This window comes from Myotis daubentonii, chromosome 19, assembly GCF_963259705.1.
Source record: "Myotis daubentonii chromosome 19, mMyoDau2.1, whole genome shotgun sequence".
Classification (NCBI taxonomy): Eukaryota; Metazoa; Chordata; class Mammalia; order Chiroptera; family Vespertilionidae; genus Myotis; species Myotis daubentonii.
Genome location: NC_081858.1, coordinates 5692078 through 5719998, shown reverse-complemented (window position 1 = coordinate 5719998; position 27921 = coordinate 5692078). Strand labels below are relative to the sequence as shown.

General features: G+C 44.0%; 1 protein-coding gene across 7 annotated transcripts in view; it reads right to left on the bottom strand.

Moving 5' to 3' along the window:
* Positions 1-27921, bottom strand: part of CIT (citron rho-interacting serine/threonine kinase) — a 170716-nt gene that overhangs the window by 90687 nt on the left and 52108 nt on the right. For 6 of the 7 annotated variants that reach the window (XM_059676599.1, XM_059676601.1, XM_059676602.1 and 3 more), the window contains exon 10: positions 14649-14832. In XM_059676599.1, coding sequence (XP_059532582.1) covers positions 14649-14832 — 184 coding nt within the window. Of the gene's footprint in view, positions 1-14648; positions 14833-15584; positions 15881-27921 lie in introns of those variants that run through there. The other variant, XM_059676606.1, reaches the window with a different exon arrangement.

Below are 27921 nucleotides of genomic sequence, written 5' to 3'. Positions count from 1 at the left end.
CCCGGAGAAAAGAAATCATGGGGAGACAAAGAAACAGCTCGCAAATGAAAGAAAAGGAGGCATCAGAAAAGGGAGTAAACAAAAAGGAGGCAAGCAATATATCAGAGAAAGAATACAGAGAAATGGTCATAAGGTGGCTGAAAAGAATGGAAGACAAATTCAACAATATGTGTAAGAACCAAGAGGAAATGAAGAAGAACCAAGAAGAAATGAAAAATGACATTGCTGCTATAAAGAACTCAATAGAAAGCATCAACAGTAGACTAGAAGAAGCAGAGGACTGCATCAGTGAGTTAGAAGACAAGGTAGGAAAAAATACCCAAGCAGAGCAGCATCTAGAAAAAAAACTTAAAAAACAGGAGAGCCTAAGGGAACTTTGGGACAACACGAAACGAAACATCCGCATAATAGGGGTGCCAGAAGGAGAGTTAGAAAGAGAGCAACAAGAAAAGCCCAGCATAAGCAGAAGGAAGAAAATAATAAAGATCACAGCAGAGATAAACGACACAGAGAGACCAAAAAAAAAAAAAATACAAAAGATAAACAAAACCAAGAGCTGGTTCTTTGAAAGGATAAACAAGATTGATGAACCTCTAGCCAGGCTTACCAAGAAGCAAAGAGAGAGGACTTAAATAAACAAAATCAGAAATGAAAGAGGTGAAATAACAACAGATCCCACAGACATACAAACAATTATGAAAAAGTACTATGAACAACTCTATTCCAACAAAATGGACAACCTAGATGAAATGGACAAATTCTTAGAAAAATACAAGCTCCCAAAACTCAACCAAGAAGAGTCAAAAAACCTGAATAGGTCGATAACTACTGAAGAAATTGAAACAGCGCTCAAAAATCTTCCAGCAAGCAAAAGCCCTGGTCTGGACAGCTTTACAGGGGAGTTCTACCAAGCATTCAAAGAAGAACTAAAACCTATCCTCCTCAGACTATTCCAAAAAATTCAAGAGGAAGGCACACTTCCAAGCTCTTTCTATGAAGCCAGCATTACCCTAATCCCAAAACCAGATAAAGACACCACAAAAAAAGAGAACTACAGGCCAATATCCTTGATGAACATAATGCTAAAATCCTCAACAAAATCCTAGCAAATCAGATTCAGCAATACATTAGAAAGATCATACACCATGACCAAGTGGGACTTATTCTAGGGATGCAAGGATGGCTCAATATCCACAAATCAATAAATGTGATACATCACATAAACAAACTGAGAGACAAAAATCACATTATCATATCAATTGATGCAGAAAAAGCATTTGACAAAATCCAATACCCTTTCTTGTTAAAAATTCTCAGCAAAGTGGGAATAGAGGGATCATACCTCAACATAATGAAAGCCTTATATGACAAACCTACAGCCAACATCATACTCAATGGGCAAAAACTAAATTCATTTCCCCTAAGAACAGGAACAAGACAAGGATGCCCACTTTCACCACTCCTTTTCGACATAGCACTAGAAGTACTAGCCATGGTGATCAGACAAGAAGAAAAAATAAAAGGCATCCAAGTTGGAAAAGAAGTAAAACTGTCCTTATTTGCAGATGACATGATATTATACATAGAAAGCCCTAAAGACTCCATCAAAAAACTACTAGACCTAATAAATGAATATGGCAGTGTAGCAGGATACAAAATTAACACCCAGAAATCTATGGCCTTTTTATACACCAATAATGAACTCACAGAAAGAGAAATGAAAAAAACAATCCTATTTACCATTGCACCAAAAAAATTAAGATACCTAAGAATAAACTTAACCAAGGTCGTAAAAGACCTGTACTTGGAAAATTACAGGACATTGAAAAAAGAGATAGAGGAAGACATAAACAAGTGGAAGAACATACCATGTTCATGGATTGGTAGAATCAACATCATTAAAATGTCCATACTACCTAAAGCAATCTATAGATTCAATGCAATACCTATTAAAATACCAATGGCATATTTCAAAGATCTAGAACAAACTCTCCAAAAATTCATCTGGAATAAAAAAAGACCCCAAATAGCCACAGCTATCCTGAGAAAGAAGAACAAGCCATGGTTCTCAAAACTGTCTGGTACTGGCACAAGAACAGACATATAGACCAATGGAACAGAATAGAGGACCCAGAAATTGACCCAAACCATTATACTCAATTAATATTCGACAAAGGAGGCAAGAGCATACAATGGAGTCAAAACAGCCTCTTTAATAAATGGTGCTGGGAAATTTGGTCAGATACATGCAAAAAAATGACACTAGATCACCAACTTACACCAGACACAAAAACAAACTCCAAATGGCTAAAGGACTTGAATGTAAGACGGGAAACCATAAAAATCCTACAAGACTCCATAGGCAGCAAAATTGCAGACATATGTCGTAACAATATCTTTACACAGATCCTAGGGCAAGAGAGACTAAGAAAATAAACAAATGGGATTACATCAAAATAAAAAGCTTCTACACAGCAAAAGAAACCATCAACAAAACAACAAGAAAGCCCACTGCATGGAAGAACATATTTGCCAATGTTATCACCAATAAGGGTTTAATCTCCAACATTTACAGGGAACTCATACAATTCAACAAAAGGAAAATAAATAATCCAATCAAAAAATGGGCAAAGGACCTAAATAGAATCTTTTCGAAAGAGGACACTCAGAAAGCCAAGAATCACATGAAAACATGCTCAAAGTCACTAATCATCCGAGAGATGCAAATCAAAACAACAATGAGGTACCACCTCACACCTGTCAGAATGGCTATCATCAACAAATCAACAAATGACAAGTGCTGGAGAGGATGCAGAGAAAAAGGAACCCTCCTTCACTGCTGGTGGGAATGCAGACTGGTGCAGCCACTGTGGAAAACAGTCTGCCATTTCCTCAAAAATTTAAAAATGGAACTGCCATTTGACCCAGTAATACCACTTCTAGGAATATATCCCAAGAAAACAGAAACACCAATCAGAAAGGCTATATGCACTCCTATGTTCATAGCAGCACAATTTACAATAGCCAAGATTTGGAAACAACCTAAGCGCCCATCAATAGATGAGTGGATTAGAAAACTATAGTACATCTACACAATGGAATACTACACTGCCATAAAAAAGAAGGAATTCTTACCATTTGCAGCAGCATGGATGAAACTGGAGAGCATTATGCTAAGTGAAATAAGCCAGGAAGTGAAAGAAAAACACCATATGATCTCACTCATTTATGGATAATAAAGAACATTATAACCTGATGAACAAAAAGATAGATACAGAGGCAGAGAAGCATCGAACAGACTGTCAAATTACAGTGGGAAGGCTGGGGAGTGTTGGGGGGTGGGGTAAGAGATCAACCAAAGGACTTGTATGCATGCATACAATGTTATGCATGCATAACCAATGGACACAAGACACTGGGGGGGGGGGCAGGAGGGAGGGCATGTGCTGGGGGGTAGGGGAGGCCGGGGAAAGGTCAATGAGGAAAAAAAAGAAAGGGAGACATATGTACTACTATCTGTAATACTTTAAACAATAAAATTAAATTTAAAAAATAAATAAATCAACAAACATACATTTAAAAAAATTCTCAAACTTCAATAAATATTTTAGGACTACCACCTATAAGTGGATGTGTATGTGAGATTAGATAGATAGATAGACAGATACACAGACAGACATAGACAGGGATGGTATCTCATGAAAGGTACATGTAAACCAGTGGTTCTCAATCAGGGACAATCTTGTCACCCAGAGGACATTCAGTGACATCTGTAGGTTTTTTTACTTTCATAACGAGGACTGGAGAGCTATTAATATCTAATGGGTTGAGGCCAGATATGCTGCTCAACATCCTGCCATCCACAGAAGAACCTCCCAAAAGCATTAACCAGCCCAAAATGTCCATTGTGCTGATTGAGAAACCCTGCTGTGGAAGTTACGAAGTTAAGGAAGCTACAATTCCTGTCTTCAAGGACTAGCAATGTAGGATAGAATTAATGCCACAAACTTTATCACTGATATTAATGCACATTTATTGAGCACTTACTATGTGCCAAGCACTGCTTGGTACTCTATGGGTTACCTCGTTGAGTCTTCCCCACGAGCCTATGCAGTGGGTATTTTTATCCCATGACACTGATGCTCAGGAATAGCTTACCCTATGACCTCTACATTTTCCTATATGATGATGATTAGGGTGTGGGTGTAGGACAGTCGAGCTGGGAATTCAAAGTTGGGCTCTGCAACCTAACGGTTTTTGGTTCAAATCCCAACTCTGCCACTTTGGGGTTGCAAGGCCTTGCACAAACCCAAGAAAGGTACCGAAGAGGCTCATAGGAGCGAGGTCACAGAGGAAAGGAAAACCAGGTAGTTGAGGGAAGGGAACTTCTATCTGTGACTGGCTATGTGCAGTGCTGGGAGGGCAACTCTGAGCCTGAGCCCAGTGCAGCCTGGGTACTGAATTATATCCACAGCCAGCTTAGTCCACAGCCACCCCCAGAAACAGCTCAGCCCACACTCTTCCTCCATTACTTGGTGGCTCAAGGGTGGTAATTAAATAGGAAACAGCACAGACTTGAGAGGCCCAGGCTGGCTCATGCTCCAGGCTCGATGAGATGCAGTACAATAAGGATGCTAATAAAAGAACATGCAGCCTGCCCACACATTGCTTGCCTACTCCTCCCGGCCACATCTCTGATCCACAGCCAGTTATCCCCATGGAGAGAAAAGGCACTTCTGAGCAGCGCTGCATGCAGCCACCCACCCACACACAGCAGTGCTGTCTCTGCGAGCACGAAGACAAGTTTGGGTCTTCCTTTTCTCCCAGCTTCTATTTTCTAGAAAAATTTACTCTGAAATCGACATCTCTTCCTGATACACATCTGCTTTATAATTATAGAGGCCCAGGGAGTATTAATAGAGGTAATGGCATATGACACAGAGGGAAGGCTGGGCTTCGTTGTTATTGCTGCAGCAGGAAGAATGTTTTTATTTTTTTAAATGTGTTAGATGTGACCTAAAAATTGCTTTACATAGAACTTCAACATTTAAGTAAAAATGATAAAATGCAGTTTTCCCAATGTCTATAAATAATCCACATAACTCCAAAAACACCCTTAATAAAGCTATTAACAGAATACTTCATATCAAAAGAGTATACAATCTATACTTCCATTCTAAAAGCAAGTACTTCCCAATCACTACTGTAATAATTGAGATCATGCTTAAGCATCATGCCTCCATTTATTTCCTTGGGAAGAAGACCCCATGACTGCAGAAGATGCCACCAATTCACAGATCACACATGTCACAAATCACAGATATGCGTGAGCTAACCAAGAATGGGCACTGGAGGCTAAAATAAGGGACTCAAAATTAGCTCAGCTGAGGGCCCTTCTTAATTGTGGCCAATGGCACTAAAAATACATGTCATTGAAAGATGTAGCACGGTGCAAAGAATGAAAAACTCATCAGCATTCTGCTCCCAAAATATACTGGCTTTTAAGATTGGGCATTCTGAAATTGATGAACTAACTTTATAAACCCCTTTTAACATACACAGTGGTGTCCATCATGAACACTTGGAAATATCAAAAATACTGCTGTTCTAAGGAGTTTCAGAGTCTACTGGCTTTGGAACACACCCTACCCAAACACACACACACACACACACACACACACACACAATCAGCAGTGGTCTCCAGTTGAATTAGAGCATTTGCTTTGGAATGATTAGCGTATAATTCAAGAATCAGTTATTAAAAATCACGTTATTAATAAAAGCATAGCATCTCTAATACAGTCCACACCTCTAAGCCAGTGCCTAGCTTTGCAGGCTAATTTCATTGACATACCTGCACCGCTTGTCTGGATGGCTGCAGTAACGCAAGTTACTTCCCTGATTCTAACTCTTGTTGCCCTACTATCCACCACACAACATCACGGGGACCCTTTGCGAAATAAGAACTGGCTATTCCACATCCCTCCTCAAAATCCTGCAAAGGCTTCCTGCTCATTGCAATTACAGGTGCTCCTTGACTTGTGACAGGGTTACATCCCAATAAACCCATCAATAAGTTGAAAATATCGTAAGTCAAAAATGCATTTACCACACCTAACCTACTGAACATTATAGCTTAGCTTAGCCTACTTAACAAGCTCAGAACACAGTATCCAAAAGAAACAACAGGTATTGGTTGTTTACCCTGTGACTGTATGGCTGACAGGGAGCTACAGTTCGCTGCTGCTACAGATCATCATGAAAGAGTACTGTACCAGGAAAGACAAGAATTCAAGGTACAATTTCTGCTTCTGCCCCATTTTAAAGTGGAAAAATCATAAGCCAGGGCCATCTGTAGAGCACAATCCAAACCTGAAGGCCCTACCTACCGAAATCCAGACCACGCTCCCCATGCACCCTGCAGCTCAGGCCACTGTCACTCCCCGTCCTTCCCATCGAGGTTCTGATCTCTTCAGAGCCCCAACCACCATCTGAAATGTTCCAATTTATGAGCTTATTTATCCTCTGCTCCCCCAACAGAATGCTAGTTTCTTAAGGACAAGAACCTTTTCTGCCTTTTTCATAGTTAGGCCACAAGGCCTAGAACAATATATTTGTTGAGTGAATGAATGAATGAATGAATGATGTGCCAAGAGCTTCTGTGCCCCAGGCCACCTCAGTTCAAAGGTCATGGTGGGACAAAGGAAAACAAAACAGTTTTCCTTGCACGCTGGCATGAGTACTGTTGCTGGCCCTCGCCCAAGAGTTGCCCAATATCAGTTCTGGGACAGCAATGCCGCAATTACATGCACACTGGCCACACTCAAGCACCGTAAAGTGGAGGAAGTGCGTGACATCAGACTGGCCTGTCCTCCTTCCCCGGTGCCGGCTTTCAGACCCCACTTGAAACTGATCCTACCAGAAGCCTCGAGCGTGTTTTACTGACACACCACAGACTCCGTTCAGAATAAAAAACTGAATGGAGGTATTACGACATCTGTCAGGCACCCCACATGGAGTCTGCTTCTCTCAATGGGCAGAAACCAGCACGATGTTTTTATAAAGTGGAAGCAGGAAAGACCAAAAAGCCGAAAGCACCCTTAAGCCCATCCTCACCCCTCAATAACAAACACGAAATGAACACTCACCTGCTCCGGGTGCTAGCAACTGTATGCTCCCCACAAAAAACCTAACAGACAGGCGCTATTATAACCCCCACTTACACATAAGGGAGCTGTGGCTGAGAGAAGTTAAATGCCTCGTTCACATAGCTAGCAAGGGTGGAGCTTAGATATGAGCTCTTATCTCTCTGACTCCAAAGCCTGTGCTATATAGCTCATTCAAAAAAATAAAGAGTGCTTATATCAGCTCTAAAGTTACACGCTGAAAAAGTTGGCCATCCTCTGCCACATCAAAGTGCAGGAAACGTAAGAAGTTTCACGCTTATTAATCACCACTTTTCTTATCTGTAAAACAATGGGTTGTTATTGGGATGAAATGAGGATGCCTGTCATTTGCAATAGCATCTGGTACAGAGTGAATTCTCAGTGAAGTCAGCTCTTTCGCCTTTGTTATTTTTAGGCAACTCTGTAGGTTCTGCATAATCTAGTACAGTCATAACCATTAGAAGCAGGGTCTTAGATCTGTTACTACCTACAAAACTTCAGAAAAATAACAGCATTGCTGAGCCTTAGTCTCCTCATCTGTGAAATGGAGCTAATACCAGCTGCCTCACAGATTTATGGTGTGGACTTAATGAGATAATGCATGTAAGGCACTCGGCATAGTTCTGGGCACACAGGAAGTCCTCAATAGATGACAGTTTCCATTAGAGGTTGAATAAACTGTGCAGAAGAAAATGGTATAATCCCTGGCCACTTTAGTCTAATTCAATTTGACAAATGTTCACTGAAGACCTGCCAGGGGCAAGGCACAAGGTAGAAAACACAGTCACTGTCCTCGAAGAGCGTGAGCAGCTTGGCCAGACACAGGGGACAAGAAGGAATGAGGACTGAAAGGCAGGCTGGGTGTTGGCATAGACCAGGCTTGAATACCAAGTCCAGGAGTGGCCGTTAAATCTGTGCGCACTGTCATACTACTGAAGGTCTGAGCAGGAGATGACATCATCCAGCCTGTGATTGGGAAGAGTTCCATCTTCTGTGGAGGATGGGTCAGAGCCAGGAAAACTGGAAGCAGAGGAATCAGTTAGGCTACTGCATTAGTCCAAGTGTCAATGGGGGAGGGGGTGAGGACAGAAAGATGGGCATAGATACAAGTGTTATCCTCGAGGCACAATATAGAGGTCTTGGCAACTGATGGGATGCGGGGGAGGCAGAAAGAGTTTCAGATGACTCCGTTTTCTTATCTTAGAAGGGCAGGGAAAGTGGTAGTTTCTTAAACGAAATGAAGAAGCCACAACTAGTACCTAGTGGCTTACTGAGTGCGTCCGTGTTGGGAGGGAACAGAGGGCAGAGATGGTGAGGAACTGGTAGAATATCCTGGCTGGGAGGAAGGGCACGGGGCAAGGAGAGTTAACATCAAGGAACTGAATGAGATCACCAAGAACAGGCTAAAAAGAGCACTGAGGAGGGAACTCCAGAGAACGGTGTGCACGTTTTAAGGGCCTGGAACAGAAGACCAGCCACAGGAGTGAGAACGGCAGAGAGTTAGAAGGAAAGCCAAGTTTGCAGAAGAAAGTAGAAAATTTCAAGACAAATGTGGCAATTAACGGTATCTAGTGGTGAGGTGGAATCGGTGGCTTCTGAGACAGTCATTTCCATAGAGGTGCAGAGGTTGAGAAGAGGTTGTAGGCTATTCTTTCTAGAAGCTTGTCAGAGAAAAGAAGGAGAGTGAGGTCAGGAGACAAGAGATAAGAGAAACAGAGAGAACAGAGAGAAATTCATTTAGGTAAAGGAAGAGTTGCCAAACTGGCGCACAGCTTGGGAACATACAGCTCCATTTAGTCAATTACTGTCTTCTTAGGGGATCCGAGGCAACCGTGCAAATTAGCATGTGTAGGCCAGCAAAAAAAAACACTTGACAGATCTTCTAGAGCCTAATCTTTGGGACTGGGCTGGGATGGTTTGGATCCGCTTTCCTGAAGGTATCTTTAAGACAAGTGAGAAGGCGGTAGAACGGCCCTGCCAGGCCTGCAAGGCAAGCACGCACGGTCTAAATAGAGAACAGAATAAGGCAAGCAGAACAAGATGTGCTCGACTAAGAGAAGGAAGAACTGAATGATCAAGAATAGAGAACCCAACACAACCGAGGGGAACGTTAGACATCTGGTCCAGATAATGGCAGCATGGAAACCATGCAGCACACACAGAAACCATGGGCAGGAGCCAGTTACATTTTTTTAACCTATTTGGGAAGTACAGGGGATGCATACCTTCATGTACCACAACAGATTCTGTCATTGTTGCTGACTAAAGAAAAAAATCAAAACACCGATGAGGTTCTTTGCAATAGGGATCTGGGCTGGACATGGAAAGGAAAACCATTTTTAAGAGAATATTCCCAAGTATTTCAGTAAAAAGGAAGTAGGACTGATTGGAGAGTTCAGGCTATCCTTCACTAGCATAAGCAATCCCAGGATAGATGACAGGCGGCAGCGTGGAAGTATAAAATGTAGGTTTGAACAGACACGGATCATAGAGTCATCAACAAATGGAGAGCTGCAGCCATAAAAATGATTTGGATCGATTCACCAAATGCTTATTGAGCAACTTGTATATGATCAGCCTGCAGATAGGGTGGAGAGCAAGGTCAATGCAGCTCCCTGTCCTTGCCAACCTTAGACCCTAGCAAATAAGAACTCTTAGGGAGAGAGTACATACGCATGTGTTGATGGACACACACACACACACACACACACACGGGAAGAGTGTCTAAATGAGAAGAGGAAGAAATCAATCAGAAAAATCCCGGAGCTACACAGTCTACCTACTCAATAAACTCACAGAGATTGAAAACAAAGTCATTTAGCATTTAGGTCGCTTGTTAATTCTCATCCGACCCTGCCCCAAACCCATTCCTTGTCATTCTCCACGTCGACAAGCATGTGAATCTGCCTGGGTTCAAGTCCCGGCTGAGCAACTTGGAGCTGTGTGGCCGTGGGCAAGTTACTGACTCGCTCTGTGCCCAGGTTCCGCACATGTAAACTGGGGATGATGATGGTACCTTCCTTGTGGGCTGCTGTGCAGTTTAAATGAGTTGATCTGTATAAAGTGCTTAGAACAGAGCCTGGTACAGAGCTGGCACCCTATAAGGATGAGCTGTTGTTATCACTCTGCCTACCTGAAATCCTGTCTACATCCCTCTCCACTCATCCAAATCATTGTCTCTTAAAAAGCCAAGCCAAATATTTCACCTTCCACCCGTACGCTTATAAATTCAGTTCCAGCACACATTTCGTGCCTGTTTGCCATGCCCAGCGCTCCAGTAAGAGCGGATGAATGAGACCCAGCCCTGCCCTGTGATCACAGCTGACGAGGGAAAATGGACAGACATTCCAACGATGATCATCACTGTAATTTGGCAAGAACTGTGACTGGCATTACCCACTAAGTGTCCCGTCCTGGGCTGCCAGGCTCTCCTGCCACTCCAATTTGTACCAAGGTATCTGCAGCAAAGGTGTTTGTCTGGTGCTCCCTGAATTGTTTCACACACATATACTTTCACTTGTACAACCTGATGGAAAGGAACCCATTCTGGGCCTGGGCCTTCTAATTCTATCCCCCATCCACTCCACCCCAACCACCACCCTATACCTACAGGTATTGGCAACTGCCTACTAATTTGTAGCTGGTCAGGACATTCAAGCTTCTCTAGCAGAAAGTTACCAGGGCCTGGGAAGCTAGGTTTCTGGTCTGGTATGACTTTGGACTTTTAATTATTGCTGAGTTCTTCCCATCACCATTTGGCATGAACGAGACACTGCATTTACAGAATAGAGTATCAGTAGTAACAAAAGTAATAGAAGTGAACGTTTATTGAGACTCTTCCACATGCCAGGTACTAGATCAAGTGTTTTAAATGCTTCACAGAATCCTCCCAACAGCCCCAAGAGGAGGTGGTATCATTACCCCACTTTGCAGTGGAGGAAACTGACATGCAAAGAGGCCCCCGTGGAGCAAGGAAGAAGCACCAAAAACTGGTTCTCTAAGAACCTGGGGAAGCAATATGGCAGCCCTTCTTCATTCCCCCCGTGTTTGGATGGCTGGCTCCAAAACGAAATTTCAGACCCACCCAAAAGGAAAGGGAAAAGCCCTGAGCCAAAAGAAAGAGTAAGCCCCTTCCTAAACAGCCTCCTCAGACACTGGCATCCCAGAGTCCAGTCCCACTGAGATTCCAGCGCTCCTCTACAATTCCCAGCTTCTCTAACAGCACACAACTGGCCTGTAGAAACTATACAAACTACAGAACCAACTGGCTTCTTCCTTCTAGAGTTGATGCTGAAGGTTTGCAGAAATGTACTGATCCAGCAAGAGCTTCAACAAGGCAGTGCCTCCAACCTCAGAGGAAGGAGAAGGGTCCTAAGGAAATGGACCCGCACTGACGGGGGAGGGAAGAGGGCCGGGACCAGCTTTATTTTGAAACCTTTAACACACTGATTTCTGTTAATACCCTACTATTGTGAAATCCAAGCAAATAGAAGCTCACAGGAACCACCAGGCATGCAGAGCTTGGGGACTTGGTTTGGGTTATTGTTGATTAAAAAGAAAAGGGGGATACTTACCCACTCTCCAGCACTAACCAACTATGCCATAATCCCACCCCAAAGACAACCAAAACTAGTTCTGTAGACTCTCTCCTACTCCCTCCAACTCAAGCTGCAAGGAACTCCCACGAAGACTCAGACAGAGAATGCTGAAATCGAGAGCTGTATTAAGCCTTAAAAGAATGATGCGGTCAAGTGGCTGGCTTAGAAATAGTCTGGGGGTCCGAAAAGGGATCCTAAAAAACAGTCGAGACAAAGTCATCGCACTGCCAGAGTCTCCGTGAAAATTCCTCATTCATTGAGCCCCACCTCTGAACATTTCATTCAACTCACTGGCAGCAGACCTGGGGTCAATTTACCCAGCGCCGCAGAGCAACATCTGCACTTTCCTCGGTGGTGTGAAGAGTGAGTAACAGCACAGGTAATCAATGTGCGTAAATAAAAACCTGTGATGCTGGAAACAGGGAGGGGAGGAGGAGAAACTCAGGAAGAAACACCAATCCCTGGAGGCGATGGTGGTGCCCCCAGAAAATGCCTCCCCCCACCTCCAAGTGAATTTTGTAAATGTATATCAACAAACCTGCAGGGGATTCTAAGTAACTCCATCATTGAACCTCTTTTATTGAATTTCTCAATAATAACAATCCAATATGTCCAGGGTCACCTACATCCAACAGGTGGAGTGAATTCCTAAAATGATGTTATAGGTTTTACCTGTAGGGCTGCCCATGGCAGTATAGTCCAAAGGCAAAATGACATTAAAAGACCTAAGATGAACGAAAATTCTTTCTGATTCCAATCATGAATTGGTATGGAAAAGGCAATGAAGTTTCCCCAAAGACAGGTACTATGATTCCATCTTCCAAATAAGAAATACAGCCTTTTGTTTGCAGGGACTTTTTTTATTTTAAGAGAATCTTATTAAGCATTCTGTTGGGGCATGAACAGAAGCTCATTCTATGCTCTAGAGATATAGTTTGAACGACCAAAGGTAAGACAGCATATCTTCAGATACAGTGAGCAATATAAACACAATCTGGGGAAAAGGATCACAGGAAAATTAAATCAACAAATATTCATCAAGGACCTGGGCCTTAGCCCTGAGATGCCCTGACAGAGAGCTCCCTTTACTGAGCTTTCGGTGAAAAACGGGAAGATGCAATTACGGTCTTCCTGAAAAATAAGCAATTAATCACACTCTGCTTCAGATTAATTGCTGTGTACCTAAGATCCCCGTATCATTCTGCCTTTGCCCCTAAAATCTAATTCCCTCGAGTCCTCTCTGGTTTTTCAGATCACTGATTGGCACCCTAAGCAAGCTTCGTTCTGACCTGGCCAGCCCACTACTGACCAGCACTAGGACTCTCCGCACGCCTCCTTCCAGTCCGATTTGTGACCTTCAGTGTGCTGCATGTGTCAAGGTTAAGCTGCCCAGGAACCATGCATCCTTCAGTATCGGGCCTCCATGTCTGCCCTGGCTGTGAGGCCAAGTGCAAAAGCTCGCAGCCCTGCTGGGCCATTTCAAATCCATCTGAGGGCACATTCAACAGCTAGTTCGCTTTCTGCCTCTCCTCCCATCGTCAGATCCCTTTGGGGTTGCTGAGCAAATTTAGCCAGAAAGGCACAGCCAACACTTACTGAAATCCAACCCCCAATTTTAAGCCTAGCACCCAGGCAGGGAGGAAGAAGGACCACTTCAGTGCCTTTCTAAATAAAAATCTGTCTCAAATTCAATCGCAGCCCTCAACCCTATCTCATGTCAAGTGCCCAATTCCCCACAACAGTCTGAAATCTTTTCAGGAACATTACTGTCAAAATAGCACCCAAGGGGAGACACCATCCAAGAACCAACTTGATATCCCTTCAAATTGATGTCTAAGCTACAAGCACAACAAATTGGAATGATGCTGCCAGGGAGAAAATCAAATTCTGCTCGTCTCCTAAGTGGGCAGCAACTACCTACCCAACATTACCCTGAGAGCCTCCAAGTGAGGAGCCAGGCCGGTCCAGGAACTGCCTGGGAACTCCGCCTCTGAACACAGACTGTCATCGGATCATGAGAGCGAAGCGAGACACTGAGCTCCTGCATCCACAGAAGCTACTGCATTTTAGACAAATTCCGGGAGGCGGAACCCAGGACACTCCCGTCCCAACTGCCACGCTACTGCGTTTCTCATTAGCTTTTTAAAAAACGAAGAAAGACCTCTCATGTCAAGAGGTGGACAGTAATATGTGCACTTCCATTTTCTAGTCTCCTGGTCGGTTTGGTTTTTCCCCTGTGAAGCCCAGGTTCTGGGAATCGGTAACTCGCTGCATCACACTCCCTCCCTCCTGGTGGCTCATGGTAGCGGGCTTTCTCTGGCTGCCAGCGCTCTGCCAGCGCCCTGATCTTCAGTAGACTTCGAGCGGAGCCGAGCACAGCTCTGTGAGAGCTCCAGCACAGCCACTTGAAGCTCAGATAGGTAAACCCCTCAGGAAACCCTGAGGCACAGTTTTTAGGTTTTTTTCAGTACAGCCAAGATAGCGACCTCCATCTACCCGCCTGAGAGATGGAGACCCAGGTGGACAGATACACAGATGAGCAGCTCATGTTAGCCCTGCACATTGCTCCTTCCACCACGGACCTGCACTGCTAGCTATTTCCCACTATCTCCTCCCTCTAAAGAAGACCAAAGACTAGAAAACTAACCCAAAGTACCCAATTGACAATTATGATGCTGCAGACAGGAAGAGGTACCTTAAACAGAGCAAAATGAAAATATTAACAGTCAACCCCTCCCAAGCCCAAACAGGTAAATTGCTTTCCCAATGCAGGCTGGTTAACAGCTTCCCCCCACCACACTCCCACCACCCGACCACCACCACCTTGGGGCTCTGTGGGTCTTGCATCAATGCAGGTCCCTTAGAAAGTCAAATTCTCACTTACTCAGATCTACCAAGAATCCCCAGTGCCTTGCTATATGAAAACCCCACAAACGGCAGTTCTTCGCCCGAGAAGCCTGAGGGGTTCAGCTGGCACGGAGAGGATGAAACCCACGAATTCTTCTCTGGTTCATCAAAATTGGAGGTGTCATCATCAGACTTGAGGGTGGGAACGAAGGGGGGAGGAGCTGGTTAAAGAAAAACAAGAAGAAGGTGGGGAGAGAGAGAAATTCAGCCAGATTGCACACTGTTGCGGAGAAAATCCTGACTCCCTCAGCGTTTGCGATGGCACTGCAGCGCCTGCTTTCAATCTAGCTCGCACAGGCAGCCCCTGCCTGGGCTGGCTCTTACAGCAACAAGAGATTAACCCCTTCTCTGCCAACATGGCCACCCACCCGCAGACAGGCTGCCTTCTCTGCTGGGATAAACTCAAACAGGTCACTTGGTGGAAAGAAAGCACTTGGGAAACTCATGTGAGGAAGCTGCTCATGGCTGATATCTCCAGAGAGCTCATACAGAGCATCGGCGGGGGTGCCAGCATGCCCGATGACCTAAACCTATGCATTTCCTCTTCCAGACAGGTCTGCATTATTAATATTTAGTGCTATTCACTGAAATAAGGTTGAAATAAGATGGAATTTCGTGGATCAGCCGGAATGAGAGGGAGGAACAGGAAAGAGGATTTGGGAGGTATGTAACTCCTGTTAGGATAGCACTGCAGTCTAGCTCATTCATATCCAGATGAGTACACACGGAGCTCTTATTAACCACTTTTTTTTTAGTTAATTTTCCCTTCTCCCCAGCTCAAGCATGCCTCCCCCCGTCCCCAAACCCACTGCAGTTCCATCAGCATAATGAAACACGAGCCAAATAAAGTTCTTCCCCATGATTTACAGTACCCCTGCGCTGGCGGATGCACCGAAGGACATCGGCATCCTACCTCGTTAAGGCTTGACTCCAGGCCAGGGGCATCTTACATCTTTCTCCACTCGCTGCAGACCTACTCAACTCTCTCGAAGTCAGGGAGGTGGAAACTCATCCATCCGTCACCAAGAGGCTGCCCATGGTGGTGGGCTCCCAGGGGTGCAGCCGGCCAGAAGCGTTACCATGGCTGCAGGCTGAAGCGTCTGAGGCAGCCTGGCCCAGCGAGTTGGTGAGCTGGGCATCACATCCCCCGCAGTGCAGGCTTCATGCTCCCCACTCTGTGCGTGCTCTGGCTGTCACCCCACCTGGCTGCCTGCATGGCAGGGGCCAGCGCTGATCTGAGTGACAGGGCAGCATGAGTCACTGCCGGAGCTGGCTACAGCGCCCCCTAGGACAGTTGTCACAGCCCTTCACAGTCCAGACTTGTTTAACTCCTTGTTTCCTGGACAAAGCCGTGTGCCAGATCTGATCAGCAGTCTGTTTTCTGTTTACAGACTCAAAGACTCTGGCTGTTTCCAAAGCTCCCCAGTGACAACAACATCTGCAGCAGCACTGGGAAGTAAATGGACTGTGGAGGGATGTGGAGGGCCGAGGAGAGGAAGGGGGTCTGGCTGCTCCCAGGAAGTGCAAAAGAGCATTCTCAGAGCTGCAGGTGCATTGAGATGAGGTGGGAGATTGAAAATGTAAAATGTGCACTGCCAGGAAATTATTTAACACCTCTAAGCTCTCAAGAGAATTTAAATGTTCTCTGTTAGTATCGGAATCTACTCGCTTAATACTTTAAAAATTAGCTGATGGGGAAAAAATTACATTGAATGCTTCAGCCTACATCCCATGCATACTTCCATCAACACAGCTTCAAACCCAATCTGATTTCAATTACCCAATACCTTTCTTTAAGAAAAAAAAAAATTTAATGAAGCGACATCTCATAAGAATCAAAAAGAGTTTTCCATCCTAAAATAAGGAAACTCAGATAAAGACAAGAAATGTATGAAGGGAGGTTTGCAGATGATAATAGCATGGAAGCATCGTGGTTATGGCACATACTTTGGGATCTGAGTGGATTCAAGCTTTACCACTTAACAGCTCTGTGACCTTGGGAAAGTCACTTACCCTCTCTGAGCCTCACTTTCAATACAGAGATAACTTCCTCAAAGGGCTGCTGGGAAGTTTAAGTGAGAATAATTTGTATAAAATGCCTGTACAGTTCTCAAGACACAGTAAGCACTCCATAAAGACTGTCTACTATACTACTGTTGCTTATATGAGACACATGTTTATGACAGGTGCTGCAATTACTGAAGTCCAGTGAGATACAGCAGAATCTATGTTGAATATTCTTCTTTCCTGCACATGACACCGACACACTCATGCGGATGTTTGTGCTAATCGTCTTATATCATTTAATTCCTAACAGAGGCTTAATACCCTTCCCACTATATCCTAATCCAGCGGTCGCCAACATTTCAGACCTTGTGGACCACCATTGGTTCACGGACCACCGGTTGGCGACCATTGTTCTAATCTATCTTTAGGAGACTAAGATAGAATTTCACTTCTGAGTGAGGAGTATGATTAATATAGGGGTAGAAATAATTATGATTTAGAAATTCCATACTATAAAATAAGAGTCCTCTTTAAAACTCCATCATGCTCAAAGGTAGCCCATCTGGTCAAGATTTAAAAAAGGGCCAGATAAGCTGCAATAAAAAGAAGTCACCATGAAATATACCTGCTGATAACATGTGAGATATTCACAGGACAGATTAAAAGCCAGGGATGTAAACCTCCAGACAGGTAGTAACTGAGTGCAACAGGAAACTGAAAAGAAGAGCCTCTGGGAATCACATGTGGGCAGGGAGAAGAGCCAACGTCTCAGGTCAAGAGAAGTGGGGACACTGGAAACTGAAAGTGATGGGGATGCTCACCCTTGACCAGGGCCCTTTAGGGGGAAAGACACAGGGTGACTACTAACTCTGTAAACCTGGGGAGAGTGTCTGCATTCACAGTATCCTGAACGGTGTGGGAGCTACAGGGCAAGAAATGAGCATTGACACTGGTCAAGGATCACTGAGTCCTAAAGGTACTCACAGGCACAAGTGGAGAATAACTTGTAGGGACACTCACAACCCAGAGGACACACACACACACACACACACACACACACACACACACACACACACAATCCCTACTGCAAATGAGTCCACAATGAAAAAGGAAAAACAATCAGCTACACATAACAAGGAAAAAGAGACCATCCAAACTATCATGAAGGAGCATCAACAGATATAATGGGAAAATCTGCCCTCCAAAAACTACAGATAAAAGGACAATCTAAAATGGACCATAAAAAAAATTGTAATTTATTATCAAGGTAAATGAGTAAAAATTCTAATAAAAGAACAAAATACTCTGAAAAAGGACCAACCACATTTGAAAGGAAGCAAATGAAACTTATAAAAATGAAAAGTGATTATACAGACTCCCAGAAACCAAGATGGCGATATAGGTTAACGCTGGAGATTGCTGCCTCGAACAACCACTCCGAAAAACAACTAAAAGACGGAACGAACATCATCCAGAACCACAGGAAGGCTGGCTGAGTGGAAATTCTACAACTGGGAGGAAAGAGAATATCATACCCAGACTCAGAGAAGGCGCAGTGCTGAAGTGAAATACTAAGGTGCGGAGTGGGCTGGAGGCGGAGGGCGCGGTTGTTGTTTTCAATCGGGAGGGAGTTTCAGACTCTGAGCTCCAGATCCGGGCGAGTCTCTAGGGACCCAGACTCAAACGGGAGAAGCGGGACTGTCTGGCTTCGGTCGGAACTCGAAGGCAGCTTTCTCTCCGAGGTTTGCAGCAGTTGCTGGGACTCTGTGAGGCAGAGCCCCTAGGGACGGAACTGAGGGCAGCCATAACTGCTCACTCCGGCCTGCCCTGTAGATCCCCGGGGACCCGCCCTGCCCCGCCCAAATCCTGCGCGGAGCCATTTGCCGGATAGCCTCAGGCAAACGCTAGATTAGCACCGCCCTAGAGATCCAGCACAGAAGCTCTCCCACTGCAGACACAGCGGACTCTCATAGCCAGTTAGCCTGGAGGTCAAATCACCCCCGGTATTGCCGACAACAATCAAGGCTTAACTACAATGAGACTGCACACAAAGACCACTAGGGGGTGCACCAAGAAAGCATAAAAAATGCGGAGACAAAGAAACAGGACAAAACTGTCAATGGAGGATATTGAGTTCAGAACCACACTTTTAAGGTCTCTTAAGAACTGTCTAGAAGCCGCCGATAAATGTAGTGAGATCCTCAAGAAATCTAATGAGACCCTCGATGTTATGATAAAGAACCAACTAGAAATTAAGCATACACGAACTGAAATAATGAATACTATACAGACTCCCAACAGCAGACCAGAGGAGCGCAAGAATCAAGGCAAAGATTTGAAATGTGAAGAAGCAAAAAACACCCAACCGGAAAAGCAAAATGAAAAAAGAATCCGAAAATACAAAGATAGTGTAAGGAGCCTCTGGGACAACTTCAAGCGTACCAACATCAGAATTATAGGGGTGCCAGAAGATGAGAGAGAGCAAGATATTGAAAACCTATTTGAAGAAATAATGACAGAAAACTTCCCCCACCTGGTGAAAGAAATAGACTTACAGGTCCAGGAAGCACAGAGAACCCCAAAGAAAAGGAATCCAAAGAGGACCACACCAAGGCACATCATAATTAAAATGCCAAGAGCAAAAGACAAAGAGAGAATCTTAAAAGCAGCAAGAGAAAGAAACTCAGTTACCTACAAGGGACTACCCATACAACTGTCAGCGGACTTCTCAACAGAAACTTTGCAGGCCAGAAGGGAGTGGCAAGAAATATTCAAAGTGATGAATACCAAGAACCTACAACCAAGATTACTTTATCCAGCAAAGCTATCATTCAGAACTGAAGGTCAGATAAAGAGCTTCACAGATAAGAAAAAGCTAAAGGAGTTCATCACCACCAAACCAGTATTATATGAAATGCTGAAAGGTATCCTTTAAGAAGAGGAAGAAGAAAAAGGTAAAGATACAAATTATGAACAACAAACATGCATCTATCAACAAGTGAATCTAAGAATCAAGTGAATAAATAATCTGGTGATCATAATAGAATCAGGGACACAGAAAAGGAATGGACTGACTATTCTTGGGAGGGGAAAGGGGTGTGGGAGATGGGGGAAAAGACTGGACAAAAATCGTGCACCTATGGATGAGGACAGTGGGTGGGTGGGGAGTGAGGGAGGAGGGCGGGGTGGGAACTGGGAGGAGGAGAGTTATGGGGGGAAAAAAGAGGAACAAATGTAATAATCTGAACAATAAAGATTTAATTAAAAACAAAGGAAATTAAAAAAATAAATATATAAAAAAAGAAAAAAAATGAAAAGTATTTATTACTGAATTTAAAGCTAAATATTTATTGGATGCATTAAATAAAAGATTAGATACGGCTGAAGAGAAAATTAGTGAACTGGCAGTTAGATCTAAAGACAACATGTAGACTTATGCTTCCAAAGTGTAACCTGTAGGCTGGCAACATCAGCATCGCGGGGGAGTTAGAAATGCAGAACCCCAGGCCCTGCCCCCTGCCCAGGGAATCAGAAGCTGCATTCTAACAGGATGCGCAGGTGATTCATGAGCACGCTACAGCTGGAAACATGCTCCTAATGAACGCAACACACAGACAGAGGAGACATGAGAGGTCGAGGACAGAGAATGACAAGGTTCAATACACATCTAACTGCAGCACCAGATGGAGTGAGCAGCAAACAATCAAAATCTAGATGCCATATTCTAAAAGGATCGTGTAAAATTTGGCCAAGTCTAAAGACCACCAAGTATGTGAGCACATCTATCTTGGGGAACTAATTCTCCTTTTCCTCGTCCATTATGGAAAATGGCCCTTGTTTGATCCTAATAAACTGTGATATTTTTTGCTTTAAAAAAGGTAGTAAGCCCTGGCTGGATGACTCAGTCCCATACACCAGAAGGTTGCAGGTTTGATCCCTGGTCAGGGAGCATACAGGAAAGCAACCAATCGATGTTTCTCTCTCACACCTCTCCCTCCCCCCGGCCCCCACCTCTCTCTACCTCTTTCCAGCCTCCTCTCTCTAAAATCAATAAGCATGTCCTCAGGTGAGAATTTTTTTAAAGTATTCATAGGTCATTGGATCTGTATCTATGTTGATGGAGTCTGAGAATATAGCATACTGCTAGGAACATAGTAGGTGCACAATAAATACTTACTGAACAGACATATCATTAAATGACTAGGAAATACCTTTTGCAAAGAGAGTACGTAGCCTAATACAGGCTGGGAAAAAGGACTTGATGTTTGAGTTAAATAAAGAGGCTCTAGGGCCTCTTTATTTAAGGTGGAGATTGTTCTGTCTGAAAAATATGTTAATGAGTGCCTATATTATTTTCTGATACAGTATTACAAAATCATCACCTCCCCCCCCAACACACCCACCACAGTCAATAATGACAAATAAGAAGCCACAAATTAAGATCTATTTTTCATTGGCAAAAGCCACTAAGAAAAAATAGAAAAATATGTTTTCCTACAAATTTTTAAGTAAATCAGCTTGTGCTTGAGGTCACATCAGGGCACTTTCTCCTTGGTGGCAGGGGCTATCCAAATAAGTTCTGAAGGGTTGTTTTTTTCCCTCCAGTTATATAAGATAGATGGCAAAACAAGGCTTTCAGAAACAAAGAGCTATTTTTAGAACTATAGTTAATCTCTTTCCTATAAATTCTCTTTTTTTTTTTTAAGTCCTGACATTCATTAGAAGCTTTGAGGGGGAAAAAATTTATTGCCTTCAAAAGTATTCAAAACATAGCCCTGGTCAGTTTGGCTAAGTGGTTAGAACGTCGGCCCTCGGACTGAAGGGTCATGGGTTCAATTCCAGTCCAGGGGACATACCTCATTGCAGGCTCAATCCCCAGCCCTGATCGGGGCATGTGCAGGAGGCAACCAATCAATTTGCCTCTCTCACATCCATGTTTCTCTCTCTCTGTCTCTCTCCCTCCCCTCCACTCGCTCTAAAAATCAATGGAAAAATATCCCTGAGTGAAGATTAACAAAAAAACACACAAAAGATTTTCTAATTTTGTTGCTGTGTTTATCATCTGCTTTCCCCACTGGAACACCAGCTCCATGAGGGAAAAGACTGTGCTGTGTTCACCATGACACACCTCACACCTACAGCAGTACCTGGCTGTCCTTGTTCCATGTTTAATATCTGGTTTGAAGGAAGGAATGAATAATAAGAGCCTTAGATGTGGGATAATTTCTTAGACCTAAAGGGTTATTTCATGCAATATGCCACTTTAGGAGACCCAATTTAGTCATGAAGAACTGACACATAAAATCTATCAACACTAATAAAAGAGAAAAATGGTAATTGGCGTACAAGCTACCCTTTTCATTGGCTAATCAGGGCTATATGCAAATTAACTGCCAACTAAGATTGGCAGTTAACTGCCAACAAGATGGCGGTTAATTTGCATATGTAGGCACAATGCAGGGAGGCGAAAGGGAAAGCAGGAAGAAGCCCCCTGCCACTGACAGTGATCGGAAACCCAGGGGGGAGCTAAGAGCTGGGGGGAAGGGCAAAGGCGGCCCTGGGGCCACCTTTGCCCTGCCCCCCCCAGCCATGATCGGAGAATCAGGTGCCTTTTCCGCCCTGGCCAGTGATAGCAGGAAGTAGGGGTGGAGCCAGTGATGGGAGCTGGGCACGGTCGAAGCTTGCAGTCCCGGGAGCTAGGGGTCCCTTGCCTGGGCCTAAAGCGAAGCCCACGATCGTGGGGCCGCTGCAGCTGCAGGTCCCCACTGCCCGGGCCGGACGCCTAGGCCAGAGGCGTCAGGCCTGGGCAAGGGGCCGATCCTGCGATTGGAGGGTGATGGGGGTCAACGCCTGAGGGCTCCCAGTATGTGAGAGGGGGCAGGCTGGGCTGAGGGACACTCCCCACCACACACACCCAGTGCACGAATTTCGTGCACCGGGCCCCTAGTGTATATATATATAAAAGCATAATATGCAAATCGACCGGGCAGCAGAACGAAGGGTTGGCAGAACCACTGGTCGCTATGACGCACACTGACCACCAGGGGGCAAACGCTCAATGCAGGAGCTGCCCTCAGCCTGCAGGCCCCAATCGCTTGATGGGGAACGGGGAACCGGGGGTGGGTGACGGCGGATGTGGGTGGTGCCAGGCCAAGGCAGGTGCAAGGGCCCCGACTGCCCCGCCAGTCGCCCCATACACAGAGGACGACCGGCGTCAGTGGTGGGGGCAGGCGGCCAGCTCCCGGCAGCCGAGGAAGATTGGCCCTGATCACAGGCCAGGCCTAGGAACCCTACCCATGCACAATTTTTGTGCCCTGGGCCTCTAGTATGTAAATAAAAACACCTGAGCCTAGATATGGCTCATAAAACTCCTATGACTTTTAATCATCACTGTGGTCACAGACATTGGTGCTGAGTTGTGTGTGGCAGAGGTAGAAGATGAATAACAGCCAACACAGTGTCATAAAGGACAATGGCACATAAATCAATATAATGAATCAGGACTGTGCCTGAAACATAGTGGGCATTCAATAATATTAAATCGAAAACATTTGCAACTTTATTCCATCTACCATGATGTCCTGCACCTTAAAAAAGCACTACTTAGCCCAGGCTGGGTAGCTCAGTTGGTTAGAGCATCACCCCGGTACGCCAAGGTCATGGGTTCAATCCCCAGTCAGGGCACATGCAAGAATCAATCAATGAATGCAAAAATAAGTGGAACAAAGAGTCAATGTTTCTCTCTCCCCCCCCCCCCAACATCCCTCCCTTCTTCTCTCTCTAAAAGCAATCAATAAATAAAAATTAAAAAAACAACAACTATTTAGTCTGGCCATGTGGCTCAGTGGTTGAGCATCCACCTATGAACCAGGAGGTCACTGTTCGATTCCCAGTCGGGGCACATGCCCAGGTTGCGAGCTCAATCCCCAGTAGGGGACGTGCAAGAGGCAGCCGATCAATGATTCTCTTTCATCATTGATGTTTCTACTATCTTTCCCTCTCCCTTCCTCTCCGAAATCAATAAAAATACATTTAAAAAAAAAAAACTACTTAACTAATTAAGTAGTTGATATGTTCAAACCTATAAGGAAGACTAAAAAAAAATAAGCTATCTTTCAGTTCCTTAAAATCTGAGGTGCCACTGGGATTGCACTTACCCGAGTTAAAAACACAGAACTGCAAAATAAGTGAAAGGGAAGCAATTTCTTTTGTTTAGAGGTCAGGCTATAGGTGTGAATAGTCAAGAATACATCAGTGGAGTGAGAGTGAGTTTTGAAGACGGGGATACAGGAAGTTTTGTGTGTTCCTGAAGGGAAGTGTCATGGAGGTGAATGAATCTCAAGAGTTGGTTAAAAGGTGTCTTCGTGGCTGAAGTGTGGGGAAGAGTGCTACTTTAGATAAGCCACAGAGCGGCTGCCCAAGAGGCTGTGGGTAATGAGGCTGCAAAGTCTGTGAAAGGGAAATCTTGGCTGAACCTCGAAAGGGGGGATCCTGGATTGGACTGACAGGAGGGATTATTAGAGCGAGCCTTAGAGTGCTGCGCTGGTGTCAGCTCCTGAGACTGATATGATCGTTTCCGTAGTGATAGTTGGAAGAGGTCGACGCCAGAAACCTCTAAAGGACAAGTCTACAATAGTCAACATGACAAATTCTATCCAAAGGAAGTGATAACAGAAACAGACACGGTGTGAGTTAACAGGAGACGGGCAACAGAAAGAAAAGGCAAAATGTAACAACTGATGCAAGGGCAGTATTTGTTATCATTTTAAAAATATCAATGACCAGCTCTAATTCCAAGAGAAAAGGGTTACGATAGAAAGAGCAAGCTAACCCAATATCAGAGGTCTCCTGAGAATGAACCAAGAGAGTAAGTCAGGGGATAGGCAAATAGAGCTAATTACTAAATACACAGAAGTAACAGAGCCCATGAGAACAAGTTATATTCCTTACAGCCTCCAGGTGGGAGGCAATCAGATATAATTCATCCAAATGATACATTGTATAAGTTATTCAAAAAGAAGACAAATCATAACTAGTTCCAATAGAGTTAAGTAAATTAAAAGTTATCCCATCTCTTTACTTCCCAAGAGTCATAAAAAGACTTTAGGGCAGTGGTTCTCAACCTTCCTAATGCCGCGACCCTTTAATACAGTTCCTCATGTTGTGGTGACCCCCAACCATAAAATTATTTTCGTTGCTACTTCATAACTGTAATTTTGCTATTGTTATGAATCATAATGTAAATATCTGATATGCAGGGTGTATTTAGGCGACCCCAAAGGGGTCGCGACCCACAGGTTGAGAACCGCTGCTTTAGGGCAATGTTGATTTGCCTGGTGATTTTCACAATGTAGCTTCCAAGTAAATGAAAAGGAAGTTAGTGTTACTGGAGTATGCTTTCGTCAGTCCATCACCAGGTGCTAAGGTCTGGCTACCAGCTGCTGAGCAGAGTTCCTCTCTGATGGCAAAGACAAGATCTCGAGAGGGTTGTGAGCTCTGTCTGAAACTCATTCTCAAAAGCCATGTCCCTACTGGGCTACTTACTGGCAAGTTCTTGGGTAACAGCTTAGGCTCCCCACAGAATTGTACGTCAGAGACACTTCCTCTCAGTTCTGGTGGCACTTGAACCAGATTTCGAACTCTTCCTTTTGCTTTGTTTCTCCCTTCCCTCTCAATCTAGGTGCTCAGTGGCCTGTGACACATTTACACAGGCTAGAAAACACTCCAAAGACAGACCTGTTCACACTGCAGCTGGGCATTTCTCTGCAAAGTGGGCTTTGGATAGATCCAGTTTGGGACCCAGGGGGAAGCCCCAGACTATACTTTAAACAAAAGCACATGAGCTGGTTCATCGGCTTCCATTCCCTAGAATCTGCTCACCCTCAGTCTCAACAACTGAATTACTTACAGCCAAGAACACACTGGATTTGGTTCATTCTTTGCTGCCCTCAAGACTCTGTAGTATCCTTTCCTCCAACATTTTCATATTTTATTTTTAATTTTTTTGCTATGAAAACTTTCACACGCTCAGAAACAGTAAGGTAGAAAAATGAATTCCCATGTGCCCATCACCTTCCATTGCATCTCACCCCACCCCTACCTTGTCTGCATGCTTGTTGATTATTAAAGGCAAACCCCAGAGATCCTATCATTTTGCCCATCATTACTGCAGGAGATATCTCTAAGCCAGGGTTTCACAGCTGTTTTGTTGTAGGGGGCTGCCAGGTGTATTACAGGTTACCCGTATCCACAACCTAGACCCACTAATGCCAATAGCACCTCCAGTCATGACAACCAAAAATGCCTCCAGACATTTCTAAATGTCCCCTGGAGGGCAAAACTGCCCTCAGTTGAGAACCACTGCTCTAATACAAAAGGACTTACACACACACACACACACACACACACACACACAATACTGTCACGCACCCAACAAAGTTAATAGCAACTCTTCAACATTTTCTAATACCATGTTTGTGTTAGACTTTCTCCAATTGTCCCAAAACTGTTTCTTTACAGTTGGTTTGTTTGAAGCAGGATCCAACCAAGGTTCATACACTGATTCAGCTGGTGTACCACCTAATCTACACCATTTAATGCTATTTATTGGGTTAAGAAACTGGATCACATGTCCCTACAAAATTTCCCACATTCTGCACTTGGTTGGTTTTACTCTTGTGACTCGTTTAACATGTTTTCTGTCCTGCATGTCTCCTATAAACCGGCAGTTAAATCAAGGGCCTTCCGTATATTCATATTCAATTCTTTTGGCAAGAATACTCCCCAGGGTGTGTTGGCTACATACTAGTGCATGATATTAGAGGGCACAGGATGTCTGCTTGTTTCCCTTCTTGTGATGTTAAGAAAGACCCAATGAAAAGGGTTCCAATGATATCAGCCTGATCCCTTCACCATAAAGGTCCCTCCAATCTTTCAATGAATGGTCACTGATGACCACTGCCTACAGCCATTATTTCATTAAGGGCTACAAAATGGTGGTTTTCTAACTGTCATTCCTTCTGCATTTATTACCACATCAACAATTTGGTTACCCTAGAAGATAGTTCGAATAGGAAGGCAAGATAAATGCTTGGGTCTTTCCCTATATTTAGGAACATTCAGAGTAATGAGGTGGAGGGTGGGGGCCCTCAGCCATGGCCAGAAATAACCAATAAGATTTCTTTTTCAGTTACTGGTGTGAAGTCATGAATTTTTATATAGTTGATGTCTTCACTACAGTCTTTTCGATGGTCCTCTTGTCCCACCTTAGACCAGAGAGGCCCCTCTACTAGATATTCTTGCCAAAAAAAAAGTCAAATCAGAATACATTTTAGTTTTTGGAGCTGCCTTCCAGTTTACAGGGACTGGAAGAGCAAATACAAAACCACCACCACCATCATCCCTACTGAGAAAGCAGAGACAAAAGTGGGGATGTTCTATAAGACAATGACCTCACTTCATCAAGTCAATGACATGGGGAAAAATTTTTTTAATGTAAGCCCATCTCCATAGCTGACTATATTCCAAGATATGAGTGACTTTACATCCAACTGGAGTGTTGGCAAGATGTAGAGAAACTAGATTTCTCATACACTGTCAGTAGGAATGTAAAATGGCACAACCACTTTAAAAAACTTTGGCACTTTCTTAAAAAGTTAAGCATATATCTATGATCCAGCCATTCCACTCGTGGGCATTTGTCCAAGACAAATGAATGCATGTGTCCATAGACTTGTACACAAGTGTTCATAGAAGCTATATTTCAAATAGTCAAAAACTAGAAACAACCCAAATGTCTATCAGCAGATGAAAGGATAAACAAATTGTGGTATATCCATACAATGAACTACTACTTAGCAATAAAAAGAAATGAAATAATGATACTTCCTACAATGTGGATGAATCTCAGAATAATTATAAATGAAAGAAGGCGGATAAAATAAGTACATATTGCATGGTTTAGTATAAAGTTTAGAAAATATAAACTGGAATGACAGAGGCAGGTCAGTCATGGTCTGAGGGCAAGGGAAGGGAAGGGGAGAGGTGGTAGAGAAGAGTTACAAAGGGCATGAGAAAACGTTCGGGGTGATGGGTATGTTCATATCTTGAGGGTGGTGATGGTTTCACAGGTGTATACATACGCCAAACTTAAGCGCACACTTACAATGCATGTACTTACTATGCGCCTATTCTTCCCCAATAAAGCTGTCTCCGGCCATTGGGAAGGGAGAATATTTTGTGCC